We start from the raw sequence: 15031 nt of genomic DNA on the forward strand, positions 1-15031 counted from the left end.
CATGGTTGTCTCTATAGTATAAATCCATCCTTAAGTTGTCCCTTTAGTATATTTTTTTTCATATTCCCAAAACTAACTCTTAATTAATCAAATTAAACATATTAAACTAATAGAATTTTTAAAAATTTAATTTAAAAAATGTGTTACAAAGGGAAAATATATTTTTTTTAAAGGGAACAAAAACAAAAAGGCAAAACACGTAACCCTAATGTTTGGTTTCTCCGCCTCTCTCTCTCTCTCCCTCGCGAAATGAATAAGATGGTGATCTTGTGTCTTCTCCGGTAAAATCAACATCGAGTGGTGAATTCAACGGCGTGTGGTGAAATCGAGCTTCCCTTCAGGTGTAACCCTCTTTCTGCCTCTCAGCCTCTTCTTCTCTCCACCTCTCTAATTATCTCTGCTTCTCTCCGCCTCTTCGCTTCTCTCTGCTTCTCTCCGCCTCTCCGGTTCTCTGCACCTCTCTGCTTGTCTCCGCCTCCGGCTCTCAGCTTCTCTCTACTTCTCTCCGCCTCTCCGCTTCTCTCTGCCTCTCTGCCTCTCTCTTTCTCTGAAATTGTGTTCACCTAAGGTATTATCTCCAACTTTATATTTCTTGATTTCATTTCCTCGATCCGGTTATTGTTTGGATCAATTGATATTTGTTTTGTTTGCTTTTTGTGAATTGATTTCGCTTGACATGGATTGGTTAATTGATTTTGTTTCTGACGAGGATGATAGTCTCTGTAATTCTGAATTTTTAAAACAGTATTCTATAGAAACTAGAGTTATGAAAATAGTCTTATTTGTAGTTTGTCTCTGTTTGCTACTGACAATTTGATTTTCTTTGCTTGTAGTTTGTCTCTGTTTGCTTGTAGTTCATACAATGTCATATTTGGTTTCATTTCTATAATGATGTTTTGCTTGCTTATCATGCATACAATATTCAAATTGTCACTACAAGTGGTTTGTCTCTGTTTGCTAGTGACAGTTTTACTTGTACTTTGTCTTTGTTTTCTAGTGACATTTTTACTTGTACTTTGTCTCTGTTTGCAAGTGAAAACAGTTTTGTTTGGGTTGGTTAATTGATTTTGTTTGCTTGTAGTTTGTCTATGTTTCACTGTAACAGGATGATAGTCTTTGTGTTTTTATATAAAAATCTTCACTTAATTTGCTTAAATGATTATATGAACAGAATGATAGTCTATGTGTTTTTACATAACAATCTTGTCTTAGTTTTCTATTATATCAACTCATTTCCTTTGTGAATTGTCTTAGCTTGCTTAACAATAATCAATTTTTTGTCTTGTAGATATGGATTTAGAGCTACCTAAGCGAGTGTATGCAGAGAGTTTGGAACCTCAGGTGAAAAAGATCAACAACTGCTGCCGCATGGAACGTATAAGGGATCTTAAGAAAGATATGTCTGCATAGTACGATGATGTGAAGATAGATCATGTTTTCAAACATATCATGGCTATTGCAGAAAATAAGCTCAAGTTTTCGGGGAAATTGGTGGATAACTTCTTGTGTAAGCAGCTGATTACCTCGAAGATGCATGAGAAGTAGTTTGTCTTTGCGAGAACACCTCTCCAGTTTTCGCTTCAGGACGCTGTGACAAGCCTCAATATTTCGCGGGAAAGTATCTGTGACGTAGTTAAATGGAAAAAGACGGGGAATTTTGGAGTGAACTACTAAGGACAGGTGGTAAGATAACCTTGCAGTCGATCAAAAATATGCATCTAAAAGAAGTTCACAACTGGACTCGTGGCGATAGGATGAGGTTGATCTACTTGTGCGTGATAATGGGTGTAGTGATGGGGAGAGATGAGAAGGTGAACATCCCTCATATGTACATCAATCTTGTGATGGATCTTGACAAGCTTTAGAAGTTCCATTAGGGTCTTCACTCGTATGAATTCTTGCTGAGTTCCATTGAGAAGGCTAGGAAGAAGTTGGGTAAGAAGAACAGCTACATTTTTTAGGGCTTCTCCTATGCTTTCTAGATTTGGATTATGGAAACAATTCCGGATTTTGGAGAAATATGTGGCAGAAGAGTCTCAGACAGTTTCAGAGGTCCAAGGTGTGGCAACTGAAAAGGAGTTGCAAAAGTTTCTTATGAAGACATCATTCAACTTGATGGCTCATTTACTGAGAAGGTATGTATATTTATTGATTCTTTTATATGGTTGTCGTATATATATTTTATAGCTTTTAATGTTATAATTGTTTTGTAGGGTGACTTGTTCTCGGTCATCTCAGTGACTGGTAATGGTGATGTGTTTTCTGCATGCTGATTATCCAAGGAAGGATAAGATGGAAGATGAACGAATGAACATTCTTTTTAATAGGATTAAAAAAAAGGTTTGATTAGAGCAATACAGAATGGCCAGTTATTTAACCTGATGAGACTGAAATGGAGGAAGCTGATACATAGGATACGAAGTCAGAAGCTGATAAGAGTGTGGATGATACTGATATTGCAGCAGACGTAGAGACATCTTCGTTTAATGTTGCTGGAAAAGGCAAGAAAAATATTCACGATGAAGGAGCCGAGACAAGAAAGAAGAAATTATTGTGTAAGCGAACATCAAAAAAAAAAACAGAGTATTGATCGTGAAACTAAGAGTTTCATTGAGGGTTTAGTCCACTTGTCTGTCAATTCCTTGGGCGATATACTCAGAATGCAAATGCCGAATATGGAGAGCATGTTTAAAGAGAGGATGGGCGACATGGAGAGTGAGGTTTCACAGCTCAGGGAAGCAATCAGATTGAGTGCTGAAGGAAGCGTTCCTAAGAGCAAAACTGATGAAGCTCCACCTAAGAGTAAAACCGTTCAAGCTCCAGCAAAGAAAAAGGTACTTCCTAAAAGAAAGTGTAGGACTTGATGTACTTGGAACTAGGATGCTTGAGTTAGGGTGCTAGAGCTAGGCTATTGGAGCTAGGTTGTACTTGGAACTTAACATTTTCACTGTGTAATATTATGTAACACTTTCGGATATTGTAATAAGCAATGGAACAAGTTTGTGTAATAGGTTTGTAATGTGTAATATGCTTGAATGTTTGTGTAATGATAACTCCATGAATGTAATGCTTTGTTTGTTGTTATGATTCAGTGGCTTCTTTAATATAAGTCACGAAACAAACCGACTATGAAAGACAAATTAATGAGACAATATAAGCCGACCCTTACCATTTGTTCTGACTAGATTGGTATTTGACAAGTTTTTATGTTGTGACCACTCATGCCACATCTACTACACTTGCGAGGGTGCCTCTTTTGCGATGTTTGTGAGGACCAAATTTTATCTTCAACGCTTTCGTATCTGGGTTTTGTTTTCCTTCCAACTGATCTTCTTGTGTATGGTGGTAGCACATTGACTTCCTCAACATCTTCTGGTATGGACCAAGCATCCTCAGGAACATCAATAGGATTTATGCTTTCCTGATAATCTTCTCTCCAAGCTCATGTCGTGTACATCAAATCAGTCAATATGTGTGGCTCTCTGCCAACATGAAAACCAGTTTTAATTGCGTGTGTACAAGGGATCTTCATCAGATCATACTTTCCACATGAGCAAGTCCGTATATCCAAAGCAACTAAGCAGTTGATTTTCTCCCCTCTAACAAGAAATAGACCATCAGTGACATGATAAACTGTAAATATTTTGCCTTTCCCGGTTCGCCTATCAACCTTCTTCTCCATATCTTTGGCCAGAGGATGTTTATGCTTTGAAATCAGTTTCTTACGCTTATAAAACCACCAAGACAACATTTCCATGACACTGTCAATCAAAGGAATGACTGGATACTCTCTCGGTTAACGCAAAGCAAAGTTGATGGATTCAGCAGGGTTGGTTGTCCTTATGTCATATATGTATCTAGAGAATTAACATCTAGCCCATTTTTTCACATCAGCCTCCCGTAGGTAATTTTCAATTGTCGGACTGATATTACATACACTAGAAAATGTCTTTTCAAAATCAGCAACTCTTTAAGCCTTGGACGCCTTTGAAACCAACCCAGCAACTCATTTTCCATGGAAATATGTTACCACATTATTCAACAAATGATGAATACAAATACCATGTCTAGCTGTCGGAAACACGTTCTCAAGCGCTTTCTCGATGGCCACATGTTTGTCCGAAAAAAAGCCAAATGATGATCATCAGCAATGACAACTTTTAGTTGTCTCATAAACCATTCCCAAGAACGCTCATTCTTTGAGTCGACTACTCCGAATGCAACATGATACAAATTAGAGTTTCCATCTACAGAAGTTGCAACCAATAAAACTCCTTTGTAATTATTCTTCAGAAAAGTTCCATCGACCACAATAACCCGCCTCATAACTCTGTTAAATTCTCTTATCGATTGCCCAAATGCAATAAACAGGTACCGAAATCTCCCAGTGCTGTCAATCTCTTAAGATAAATGTGTACCCGGATTAGCCTCTCTCAGCATGTGTAAGTATTTTGGCATTTTCCCATAACTTCTCTTTCGAATACCTCTAACTGCATTGATCGCATATTCACGCGCATCTCATGCTAAAGATTTTGAGATCTCACATCCATGATCCATACGCATAACTTGTATGGTATCATTATATTTGGGCCCTTCCTTGACACCTTCATACTTATGCATAATAAGACTGCATATAGTTTTTGCCGAAGCAGTCTTACTTTGGTTTTTGCTTGAAGGTGCACATGTATGTTCACCGACATACTTTTTGATAATAATATATGTAGAATCCTTCAAACAGTCTGCTCGAACAGCCCAGTTGCATGCATTGTCCGCACATCTAACATACCAAAGCTATCAATATGATTTGATAACCTGATAGTCAAAGTTATGTTTCATTGCACATATCTCGAAAATCGCCTTCAACGAAGTTTTGTTGTAAAAAATTATTCCTTCTTGCAGAGAATACTTTGACATATTATGTTTATTCTCTTTTTCAGAGTTCATGGTATCAACATCATCGGCAGCCTCATCAACTTCAACTCCTTTAATCTTTTCTTTCTGCTTCTCGCTCTGCCTTTCATCAAACACAGTAGCTGATTCGTCCCCTCTGTAAAACAAGTTTTTCTCCTCTTCATCAGTACTTGAATCTACTGGCGACTTGTTAAGATCAAAGTCTGCTTAATTTAGATTCTCAACCTTCACTTTATATGTTACACACAATCGAGTAGAAACGCTCCTTTTAGCAACACCAACAAAATTCTTAAGCTATCGATCATTTGCAATAATCACAGGTGGACATGTTGATGTATTGATCAACTCAGCAGGTAGATAACTCAACTCCAAATCGTCTAAGCTATATTCTTCCATACCAAAATCCTTCAAAATCATTATTTTAAAATCATCTAAGGTAAAACTTGATTCCAATAACAGTAGCCTACCCCTTTTGTCATCAGCCGAAAAACCCATTCAGTAGTTGCACCTAATTCCCAAACACCACATGTTGTATAGATATGCATCATATAACAAGAGTTTGTGAAAATTACAAGATAAACTATGGAGAAATCATATATTGATGAAGAAGAGAAGGCAAAATCGTTTTTTTTTTGATATTTTGGCAAAGCAAATCGATCAAAACACATTTTAGGAAATTAGAATATTTTAAGAATATTATTTAACTGAAATTTCCTTAATTTTTGAAAAACAAGTTTTCTTATCCGTAGAAGACACCTTCCACAACGTGTAAAACAATGACATAAATCCTGAATGCGCTTTCTACGCCATGTAGACGTACGTGTTGTATCTAGATTTCGCATTCCCGAAATTTTAGAATACTTCATAGAAGTAGAAGTTGCATTCGAAATAAAAGTAGATATCTTTACAATCAGTAGAATTTGCATTCATTATATTTAGAATTTTAATTAAAAGTAAATTATATGTTCTAAAAAAGTAGATAGACTTGTTAATATTTGAATTCGTTTTCTATTAACTCATTTTCCGTAGAACACTAATTCTACTTTTATTATAACGTAATTTAAAAAATTTATTTATCAAGATTTTTGACAAAAAAATGTATTTGTGTATATTTGTGTTTTATTAATTATTTATATTTTTAACATTTTTTTTTGATTCATAAAACTATTTATTTTATTTAGTTTCAAAATTGGAAAGAGTAAAAATGAGACAAAATGGAAAAAAAAAGGTTTTGTACCAAAAGGACAACCATGCTATTTTTTTGTTCCGTTTTGGCAATTTCCCCATAACTAAATAGAGAATATAAAGTCTGAGATTGCTTTTTTTTTTTTAATTATACAGAGGTATCATGACTCCATATAAGTGATTCAGACTTATTACGTGTTGTTACGTGTCGTTCTCGTGTTTTTTCCGATGTCGAAATGTTAATTCCTTTTTTTCAGATTCCGTTATCACTATGTACATGAAACATACTTTGGGTTTTGCATAGAATTGCAAAATCCAACTTCCTTCTTTGAATTCAGAACACACACGAACAACAGCAACATCATCAATCTCACAATATTGTCTTTTGTTTTCATGTTAAGAATACAACATTTATACTAGACTACTTTTTTCTCAAACCGTTACACTATAAACAACTACAAATACAGAAAGAGTGTCTCGTCTCTGCACAAATCGTTTTTGTTTCTAAAATGTAGTATCAAGAATTTTAATTCTATTTTATCATTATATAAATCAATTATTTAGAGATCTCGGTTCTGCATGCAGAATAACAAATCCAAATTTACGTAGAATCAGGGTTGTGATAAAATGGCCGGAACATAAGAGGCCTATGTAATGTCCCCCATATTAACTTTGATTATTGATGCTTTATTCTCGCAAACACATAAAGATCCATAAGTCATCAGTTCTCATCGTAGTAGTTCTGCAGAATCTGCGTTCTCACAGACACAGGAATAGTCACCTTACGCACAGAGTCACTCCAAACCAAGCTTCCAAAGTAGTACCCAGTGTTGATTTTGTGTGTGGTCGAGACTCGTACCGTGAAGGAAACACTTTTGGTTTTGGAGTTAAACACTAGTTTCTTCGGCGTCACAACCACTCGAACCCCAAGCGGAGGCTCGACCACGACTTTGTAGACTGAATGAACTGGTCCAACGTTAGTAACGGTTCTTGTGAGAATGACTTCATCTTTTAGATTTGGAATGGTGATTGAAGGCAAGTTCATATCAAGAACAGAAGGTTTTGGGTCTGTACAGACTGTTCCTTTACCGACAAGTTGAGAGATAGATGAGTCGTTGTAACCGACGGAGCACAAGTAGAGAATGTAGTCTTTTGGGCCCATGTCGTATATGAGGCCTGGTTCTGCAGCTTTCTCTGGGTTCACGAGGCCTCCACCGTAATCAAACGGGTCAGCTACTTTGCGAGATGACCCTTCTGCTGGTAACTGCTCTCCAAACGGATCTGTTCTCCAAGCTGCAATGTAAAGACGATTATTGAGTTAAAGAAGGATTGGCCTTTCTATTTTGATTGGATGTTTCTGTAGTTGGAAGAAGAAAAGAACCTGTAGTGACAATAGCTGATCTAAAAGCAGCAGGGGACCAATCAGGATGCAAAGATTTGAGAAGTGCAACAACTCCTGAAATTGCGGGAGTCGCCATCGATGTTCCTGAAAGCATAACAAATCCTCCAGCATTGAAGGTGGCATTGGGAGATGTAGCAGCTAATATGCTCACTCCTGGTGCTGCTATGTCAGGCTGTATGGTGGAACAAGTAGTGGTTAATTTGTATGATTTAGGACAAGTACTAATAGCAATATAGGTTAGAAACATATGGGCTCAGGACAAACTTTTAGAATCGCTGGGGAAATGGAGTTAGGTCCTCTTGATGAGAAAGTTGCCACCTTTGACCCTACAGGTTGTCCTACCATTGTTCTAGAAGGTTGTATCTTCACAACAGGTGATCTGCAAACCAGAATTTCGGCAGAAACATATTATCAGACTCCAGCAAGTATTATTTTCTTATGATTTTCTGTTACTTGTAGGAGAAGAAACAATTGAGTATGTACTAATAATGTAAGGAGTTAAAGATAGTTTCATACCCATTGGAACGTATGTAGAAAAGTATATCTGTCCCAAGCTCGTAGTCAACAGCCACACAGGGGAAATCATCTTTACATGGATTGAGAGTGTGCCCTGGGTTTCTTGCGATGATCAGGCCAAGACCGCCGGCTCTTTTCACAAAAGATGCAGCTCTTGATACAGTAGTGTAACCTCTTGTTGTTGTGAAACACAGCACAATTTTCCCAGCCATTGTACGGTTGGAGTTGAGATTAAGGGACTCACACTCACTGCAAAAACACACGGATTCAGTAAGAGATCAAAAAATGAAAACTGATATTTGGTATCATTAATTACCCAGTAAATGTATCATTACTGTTCCCAGGATCCTCTGGGTAAACCAAACTAGTAAAGCCAAGTTCCGGACCTGTGTACATTGCTTGACCCTGAAGTAACAGCGGAAACACCCATAATCAGAGAGTTTCAAGGCTTGACAACAATAGAGAAACCATTTGTTATAGAAAAAAAGAAGAAAAGGGGAAAACATTTAGTCTGCTGTTACCAATATGACTTTATTGTTCCCAAGTGTAATAGGTGTGGCAAATGACCGGTCCAGAGTGGTTGCAGCCACTGTTAATATCCAAGGAGCCGTGTTCACCACGGTCTGAGCTGATGGGCCAGCGTTACCACCAGCACAAACAACAGTAATACCGTTTGCAACTGCATGGAATGCTCCAGTAGCAATCCCATCACGCATATCCGTTTCGGAAAACAGAGGAACCCGACTACCTAGAGAGAGTGACAAAACATCAACACCATCATGAATAGCATCGTCCATCGCTTTCATGATATCAGAAAATGAACAAGTCACTCCTTCCAGCTCTTCGAGATACCAACAAGCCTTGTACATTGCTATGCGAGCACGAGGTGCACCACCTCTCAAGGTTCCTCCAGCAAGTCCCTTGTAGCTTACGTTGGGAACAAAGGAACCACCTGCAATAGAGGCTACGTGCGTGCCATGGCCGTTAAAGTCTCTAGGAGAAATGTAGTCAGGTGATTTTGTGGAATTGAATCCATCGTTTTCAGCAAGAAACCCATTGATATAGTACTTGGCTCCTATAAGCTTTCTGTTGCAATTAGTTGACTTGAAATCTTCTCCTGGTTCACACCCTCCTTTCCATCGCTTTGGTATTGCTCCAACCCCATTGTCACTAAATGATTCAGACTCTGGCCACACTCCTATAACCACACACAACCATAACTCATTGAGGCACTAAAATGAAGGAGACAAAAGAACCAAAGATGAATCTACCATGTGATGAAATCTACTTATACCTGTGTCAATAACGCCAATGATAACATGTTCACCCATGTTAGTATCATTTAGGAGATTCTTCGGATGTGCAGCAGATAGGCCTAAATAGTCCCAAGTCCGAGTTGTTGCGAGTTCATAGTACCCATCAGGCATGACATGAACAACTTCTGGTGAATCTGTTAGCAGAATAACGTCCATCAACAATAAAAACATACATCATTATTTCATTTCTTAGAATCCAAGACATTGTTAGCTAAAACATCAAGGAGTACCAGCCAGTTCCTTGGCTTGGGACTTGGTGAGCCTTGCGGCAAATCCTGAAAAACCATGTCGGTAACTATACACCATTGAGTCATGTGCATCCTCTTTACTGTGACACAAACATTAAGACTATTGGTTAGAGCTATAACGACCCATTGGAATTGGATAGTTAATTATTCAACTCTGTACCTTCCAAGAAGTGACGACAACATCTGGTGATGATATTCTGTGACATGCTTGGGATCATCATGCTGCTTCTCACCCAAATACACTATATGAACCTGTAAGATTATCAGCAAAAAGTTGATCACAACCTATTATTCATTTCTGTTTTTTTTTCTATCTGGTAAGGAAGATACAATCTACCTTGCTCTTAGCACCAGATCGTGCGACATTCAAAAGAATTATCAGACTTAGCACCACAAGAAATAAAGATTGATTCATCTCAAGCAAAAGAAAAAGAGTTTTATTTTCAATCTACTAGGAAAATTATACGAGGAAGCACAAGCATTAATATAGATGCATCATTCCATTTCTTGGAATGGTTCTTGGTCTTTTCACAGGTTTCAAGTTCCATTATTTTAGTCACAGATAAAAACTAGAGAATGTTTATAAAATCTGTACAAGGTCAACTATATTCTAGTTTATAACAACGTTTTATAGTCAACACAATCAACAAACGATTCGACAGAGAATACCAGCAAATAAAGCCACCGTGACTATACCTATGACTATGAGATGTTATTTTATAAAAAAAAATTGGTTCTTATGTTAGTGGCAGTGCACAACTTGGTATCATCTTCCCTAATATCAAAGAAAAGGTCTCCGTCAATGATTAGTTACAATCAGTTTATAGACAAAGTTTTGAGCATTACGTATTAAATATACTATTAACCATAACTATTTATATTCTTATTAACCATAAATGAGAAGGGAAGACAAGATTTGGTATACATTTAATCATCAAAAACAAGAATCATTAATTCTCATCATAATAGTTTTGCAGAATCTGTGTTCTCACAGACACAGGAATAGTCACGTTATGCACAGAGTCCCTCCAAATCAAGCTTCCAAAATAGAATCCTGTGTTGATTTTGTGTATGGTCGAGACTCGAACCATGAAGGATAGACTTTTGGTTTTGGAGTTAAACACTAATTTCTTCGGCGTCACAACCACTCGAACCCCAAGCGGAGGCTCGACCACAACCTTGTAGACTGAATTAACTGGTCCAACATTAGTGACAGTTCTGGTGAGATTGACTTCCTCTTTAAGGTTTGGAATTGTGAGTGAAGGCAAGTTGACATCAAGAACAGAAGGTTTAGGGTTTGAACAGACTGTTACTTGTCCAACAAGCTGAGAGATAGATGAGTCGTTGTAACCGGCCGAGCATAAGTAGAGAATGTAGTCTTTTGGGCCCATATCGTATATGAGACCTGGATCTGCTGCTTTCTCTGGGTTCACAAGGCCTCCACCATAATCAAACGGGTCAGCTACTTTGCGAGATGAACCTTCTGCAAAAATCTGCTCTCCAAATGGATCTGTTCTCCAAGCTGCAAAGCAATTAAAGAAACACTTATTGAGATCACTGTGTTCTGTTATTTTGTCTTTTGATCGTTTGTTGTGTTATTGGATATAACCTGTAGTGACAATGGCTGATTTAATAGCAGCAGGAGACCAGTCAGGGTGCATAGCTTTGAGAAGTGCAACAACTCCTGAAATAACTGGAGCCGCCATGGATGTTCCCGCAAGAATATCAAATCCTCCAGCACTGGAGTTGGAATCTGGAGATGTAGCAGCTAGTATGCTCACTCCTGGTGCCCCTATGTCAGGCTGCATTGCCAAGAAAATGATTACAGCGAATCTGATGGGTTAAAAAAAAAAAAAGGATTCAAGCATACCTTTAATATTGCAGGAGAAATAGAGTTAGGTCCTCTTGATGAGAAAGTTGCCACCTTTGTCCCCACAGGTTGTCCTACCATTGTTCTAGAAGGTTGTATCTTCACAACAGGTGATCTGCACAGCCAAGTTACATAAAGTTTCTTACAAGTGTTATGTTTCTTGGAGGGAGTGTTTCATACCCAGTGGAGCGTATGTAGAGAAGTATATCCGTCCCGAGCTCGTAATCAATGGCTACACAGGGGAAATCATCTCTACATGGAGTGAGATTGTAACCTGGATTTCTTGCAATGATCACCCCAACACCACCGGCTGCCTTCACATAAGAGGCAGCTCTTGATACAGCAGTGAAGAGTGTTGCTGTCGTAAAACACAACACAACTTTTCCTCTCATTGTACCGTTTGGGTTGAGATTAAGACGCTCACAGACACTAATGTTTCAGACATATTCAGAGAAGTAAAGTAAACTGATCAGTTATGCTATTTCAAGGGAGATTACATGTAAGTCTCAACAAGATGCTCGAAACTTGTTGTTACCCGCTAAAGGTCACATTGCTGTGCCCTGAATTCTCTGGATAAACCAAACTGGTGAAGCCAACTTCTGGACCTGTGTATAGTGCTTGACCCTGCATCCACAGTTGAAAAGCTCATAACCATTATCAAAACATTTTGGTGGATGCAGGCGATTTAGTAAAGATTTCAATAAAAAATTATTTTACAAATTTGAAGGTCAATATATCTATGTCATTATCTTTTAAAAAAAAAAATTGAGGGCTCGAAGGGAATGTTTTATTTGGCTTTGCCCAAGACAGGCAAAACAGATGTCTGCTTTACCAGTATGACGTTGTTGTTCCCAAGCGTGATAGGTGTGAGAAAGGACCGGTCCAGAGTTGTTGCAGCAACTGTTATGACCCAAGGAGCTGTGTTTAAGACGGTCTGAGCCGCTGGGCCAGAGTTCCCACCAGCACAAACAACAATGATTCCCTTTGCTACTGCATGGAACGCTCCAGTCGCAATCCTATCGCGCAGATCAGTTTCAGGAAACAGAGGAACTTGAGCTCCGAGAGAGAGCGACAATACATCAACACCATCATGCATAGCTTCATCCATTGCTTTCAATATGTCAGAAGATGAACAAGCCACCGCGCCTAACTGATCCACATACCAACAAGCCTTGTATATTGCTATGCGAGCACGCGGTGCACCACCTCTCAAGTTACCTCCAGCGAGTCCCTTGTAGCTTACGTTGGGAACAAAGGAACCACCTGCGATAGAGGCTACGTGCGTTCCATGACCAATAAAGTCTCTAGCAGAGATGTAGTCACGTGATCCTGTGGAGTTGAATCCTTCGTTTTCAGCAAGAAACCCATTGATAAAGTACTTGGCTCCTATTAGCTTTCTATTGCAGTTTGTTGACATGAAGTTTTCTCCTGATTGACATTCCCCTTTCCAATGGCTCGGCACTGGTCCAACCCCATTGTCATTAAAGGATTCAGACTCTGGCCACACTCCTACAACCACACAAAACCTCAAGTCCCTGGGGGCTAAAATAAAGGAACCAACGAAACAGAAACTAGTTATATACCTGAGTCAATAAAGCCAATAATCACTTGGTCACCCATGTTTGTATCATTTAGGAGATTCTTCGGATTGCTAACAGAAAGACCTAAGTAGTCCCAAGTTCTAGTTGTGGCAAGTTCGTAAAAACTATCAGGTATGACATGAACAACATCAGGTGAATCTGTTTCCAAAAATAAAGAGCATCACAACCAAAGTAATCCAAGATTACATCATGGTAAGACTTAAGACAGAAGCAAGCCTGTGAGTACCAGCAATTTTCTTGGCTTGTGACTCGGTAAGCTTAGCAGCAAAGCCTGAAAAGCCATGCCTGTAACTATGAACCATTGAATCATGTGCTTCCACTTCACTGTGTAACACAAACATTTAAACAAAAACATCGGTAACAGCTACAGACATATAATAGAGTTGAATTACTAATTAATTAGGTTTGTTTTGTACCTTCCAAGAAGTGACGACAACATCTGGTGATGAGATTCTGTGACATGCTTAGGATCATCATGCTGCTTTTCACCCAGATACACTATATGAACCTGTAAGATTGTCACCAAAACACAAACAAAAGTTTGTAATAACCCTATTATATACAGTATGATCAAAGAAAATTAATTAAATTACCTTGCTCTCAGCACCAGCTCTTGCGACTTTCAAAACTATTATCAGATTAAGCACCAAAGCAAATAATAATCTAGAATTCATCATTCCAAGTAAAGAAGACTGTTTCCTAATTCTTAATTCTACTTGGAGATTAATTCAGGAATCACCCCAAGCCGAGCATTTATAATAGAATAGATGTCTTCTCCTCCAAGAATGTGTTACGCTTGTTCCTTGTGTTGAATGTACATAATTCACACAGAAAATAGTGTTTCGTTCTTTTCATTCTGCTTGAAGACTTTTCAGAAAGTAAACGCATTTTTATAAAGAAACGTGTTTAAGTTTTAGTCCGACTAAATTATTGGTCAAACTCAATTAGTCGTTTATGTAGCCAATAATAATGCTTTGTTTTCATGGAAATTTCAACAAATGTGAAATAGAGCAGTGGTTGTTAGATTACAACAAACGCGATCGATCAACAAAGAAAGAAGATTAAGATAGAGACCGAACCTCATTTATTAATAGTTTGGCACCATAAGCGAAATCTCGGGCACGACTGTAAGACATTTCTCACTTTGACACACTTTTTTATTGTTCAAATACCAAAATATCCAGCAAAAAAAGCAACTCACTCTGGTTACTTTCTTTCTAACCTAAGCCTCTTGAGCAATCAAGATTTCAAAATAAAAAATAAACCCGAGAAAGTCATTTTCCCAAATATGGTTTCAATTCACAATTCTAATCCCAATCGAATCCTAACCTCAACTGTTTTTTATTCATTTCGACCTATCGGTGGTATATGTTTCGCGGCCATTTTTTTTGGCTACCGCCGAACAACGCACTCTACACATCCTTGTTCCAGAAACCAACAGACCTGGTTAATTTATATGTAACCAATTTTGCCCGGAGAATCTTAAATGCATTTTTCAATTTGTCGTATGAGGAGATTTGAGGATTCGGATGGCAGCAGACTCAGTCGGGGTGCGAAATCTCGGGCACGACCGTGTTTTGTCTAGTCGGGACTAAACAATAATACATTTCTCACTTTGACACACTTTTTTATTGTTCAAATACCAAAATATCCAGCAAAAAAGCAACTCACTCTAGTTACTTTTTTTCTAACATAAGCCTCTTGAGCAATCAAGAAAGTCATTTTCCCAAATATGGGGGTCGCCATCTAGGAAGAGCTGAGTGCAGCAGACGGACGAGAGTTATCAGCTACAGCTTGTTCTGGCGTTGCGACTTTGGACTGAGGCTACTTGCACCGATGATTCAAACTTTATGGATCCCGAGTTGGACGAGTCTGCGACTTCACCAAGTTCAGCCGATATGAAATTTGATTGAAATTATTGTTCATTGTGAGGGTTATGAGTAGAGTTTTCAGCTTGGGTAGAAGAAGTTAACTCAACCAAT

The 15031-nt window shown here is 38.3% G+C and overlaps 2 protein-coding genes across 2 annotated transcripts; both read right to left on the reverse strand.

Annotated features, from left to right (window-relative positions):
- Positions 1–811: 811 nt before the first annotated feature.
- Positions 812–10190, reverse strand: LOC103840126 (subtilisin-like protease SBT3.4). The gene is made up of 10 exons (XM_009116597.3): positions 9916–10190; positions 9739–9830; positions 9561–9658; positions 9309–9464; positions 8536–9212; positions 8331–8419; positions 8015–8263; positions 7763–7877; positions 7478–7670; positions 812–7389 (listed from the first exon to the last, which is right to left on the reverse strand). Exons 1-10 carry the CDS (start codon positions 9991–9993, stop codon positions 6818–6820), a joined length of 2319 nt encoding a protein of 772 aa, XP_009114845.2. The 5' UTR covers positions 9994–10190; the 3' UTR covers positions 812–6817.
- A 249-nt stretch (positions 10191–10439) lies between these two features.
- Positions 10440–13981, reverse strand: LOC103840127 (subtilisin-like protease SBT3.5). Its single transcript, XM_009116599.3, has 10 exons — positions 13643–13981; positions 13466–13557; positions 13276–13373; positions 13032–13187; positions 12281–12957; positions 11984–12072; positions 11629–11877; positions 11449–11563; positions 11188–11380; positions 10440–11100 (listed from the first exon to the last, which is right to left on the reverse strand). The coding sequence occupies exons 1-10, from the start codon at positions 13724–13726 to the stop codon at positions 10529–10531; spliced, it is 2325 nt and encodes a 774-aa protein (XP_009114847.1). The 5' UTR covers positions 13727–13981; the 3' UTR covers positions 10440–10528.
- Between the last annotated feature and the right edge of the window lie 1050 nt (positions 13982–15031).

This window comes from Brassica rapa, chromosome A09 (genome assembly GCF_000309985.2).
Source record: "Brassica rapa cultivar Chiifu-401-42 chromosome A09, CAAS_Brap_v3.01, whole genome shotgun sequence".
NCBI classification, from domain to species: domain Eukaryota; kingdom Viridiplantae; phylum Streptophyta; class Magnoliopsida; order Brassicales; family Brassicaceae; genus Brassica; species Brassica rapa.

Coding starts and splice junctions, on each gene's coding strand:
- LOC103840126 (XM_009116597.3), bottom strand. CDS start 9,993: ATGAATCAATCTTTATTTCTTGTGGTGCTAAGTCTGATAATTCTTTTG. Junction 9,213..9,308: donor CATTGGCGTTATTGACACAG/GTATAAGTAGAT, acceptor GTGTGGTTATAG/GAGTGTGGCCAGAGTCTGAA. Junction 8,264..8,330: donor AGTAATGATACATTTACTGG/GTAATTAATGAT, acceptor GTGTTTTTGCAG/TGAGTGTGAGTCCCTTAATC.
- LOC103840127 (XM_009116599.3), bottom strand. CDS start 13,726: ATGATGAATTCTAGATTATTATTTGCTTTGGTGCTTAATCTGATAATA. Junction 12,073..12,280: donor GGAACAACAACGTCATACTG/GTAAAGCAGACA, acceptor CTGTGGATGCAG/GGTCAAGCACTATACACAGG. Junction 11,564..11,628: donor CTCTACATACGCTCCACTGG/GTATGAAACACT, acceptor TTGGCTGTGCAG/ATCACCTGTTGTGAAGATAC.